The sequence below is a fragment of the Camelina sativa genome, unplaced genomic scaffold (genome assembly GCF_000633955.1).
Source record: "Camelina sativa cultivar DH55 unplaced genomic scaffold, Cs unpScaffold07610, whole genome shotgun sequence".
In the NCBI taxonomy this organism is placed as follows: Eukaryota; Viridiplantae; Streptophyta; class Magnoliopsida; order Brassicales; family Brassicaceae; genus Camelina; species Camelina sativa.
Genome location: NW_010928681.1, coordinates 1 through 458, shown reverse-complemented (window position 1 = coordinate 458; position 458 = coordinate 1). Strand labels below are relative to the sequence as shown.

At 45.4% G+C, this 458-nt stretch overlaps 1 protein-coding gene across 1 annotated transcript; it reads left to right on the top strand.

Annotated features, from left to right (window-relative positions):
- Positions 1 to 6: 6 nt before the first annotated feature.
- Positions 7 to 453, top strand: LOC109131901 (acetyl-CoA carboxylase 1-like; the record flags this gene model as incomplete). Its single annotated transcript, XM_019243076.1, has 1 exon — positions 7 to 453. A coding segment is annotated over exon 1 (441 nt), but the record flags the coding sequence as incomplete, so codon positions are not given.
- Between the last annotated feature and the right edge of the window lie 5 nt (positions 454 to 458).

Sequence of the window (458 nt, the reverse complement as noted above, 5' to 3'; positions counted from 1 at the left end):
TGGTGCCTAGATATGTCGACTCCCGAGTTTCCTATGGGACGAAAACTTCTGGTAATCGCAAATGATGTCACCTTCAAAGCTGGTTCGTTTGGTCCTAGAGAGGATGCATTTTTCCTTGCTGTTACTGAACTCGCTTGTGCCAAGAAGCTTCCCTTGATTTACTTGGCAGCAAATTCTGGTGCGCGACTTGGGGTTGCTGAAGAAGTCAAAGCCTGCTTCAAAGTTGGATGGTCAGATGAAATTTCCCCTGAGAATGGTTTTCAGTATATATACCTAAGCCCTGAAGACTACGAACGGATTGGATCATCTGTCATTGCCCACGAAATGAAGCTCACCAGTGGGGAAACAAGGTGGGTAATTGATACGATCGTTGGTAAAGAAGATGGTATTGGTGTAGAGAACTTAACAGGAAGTGGGGCAATAGCGGGTGCTTACTCAAGGGCGTACAATGAAACTTT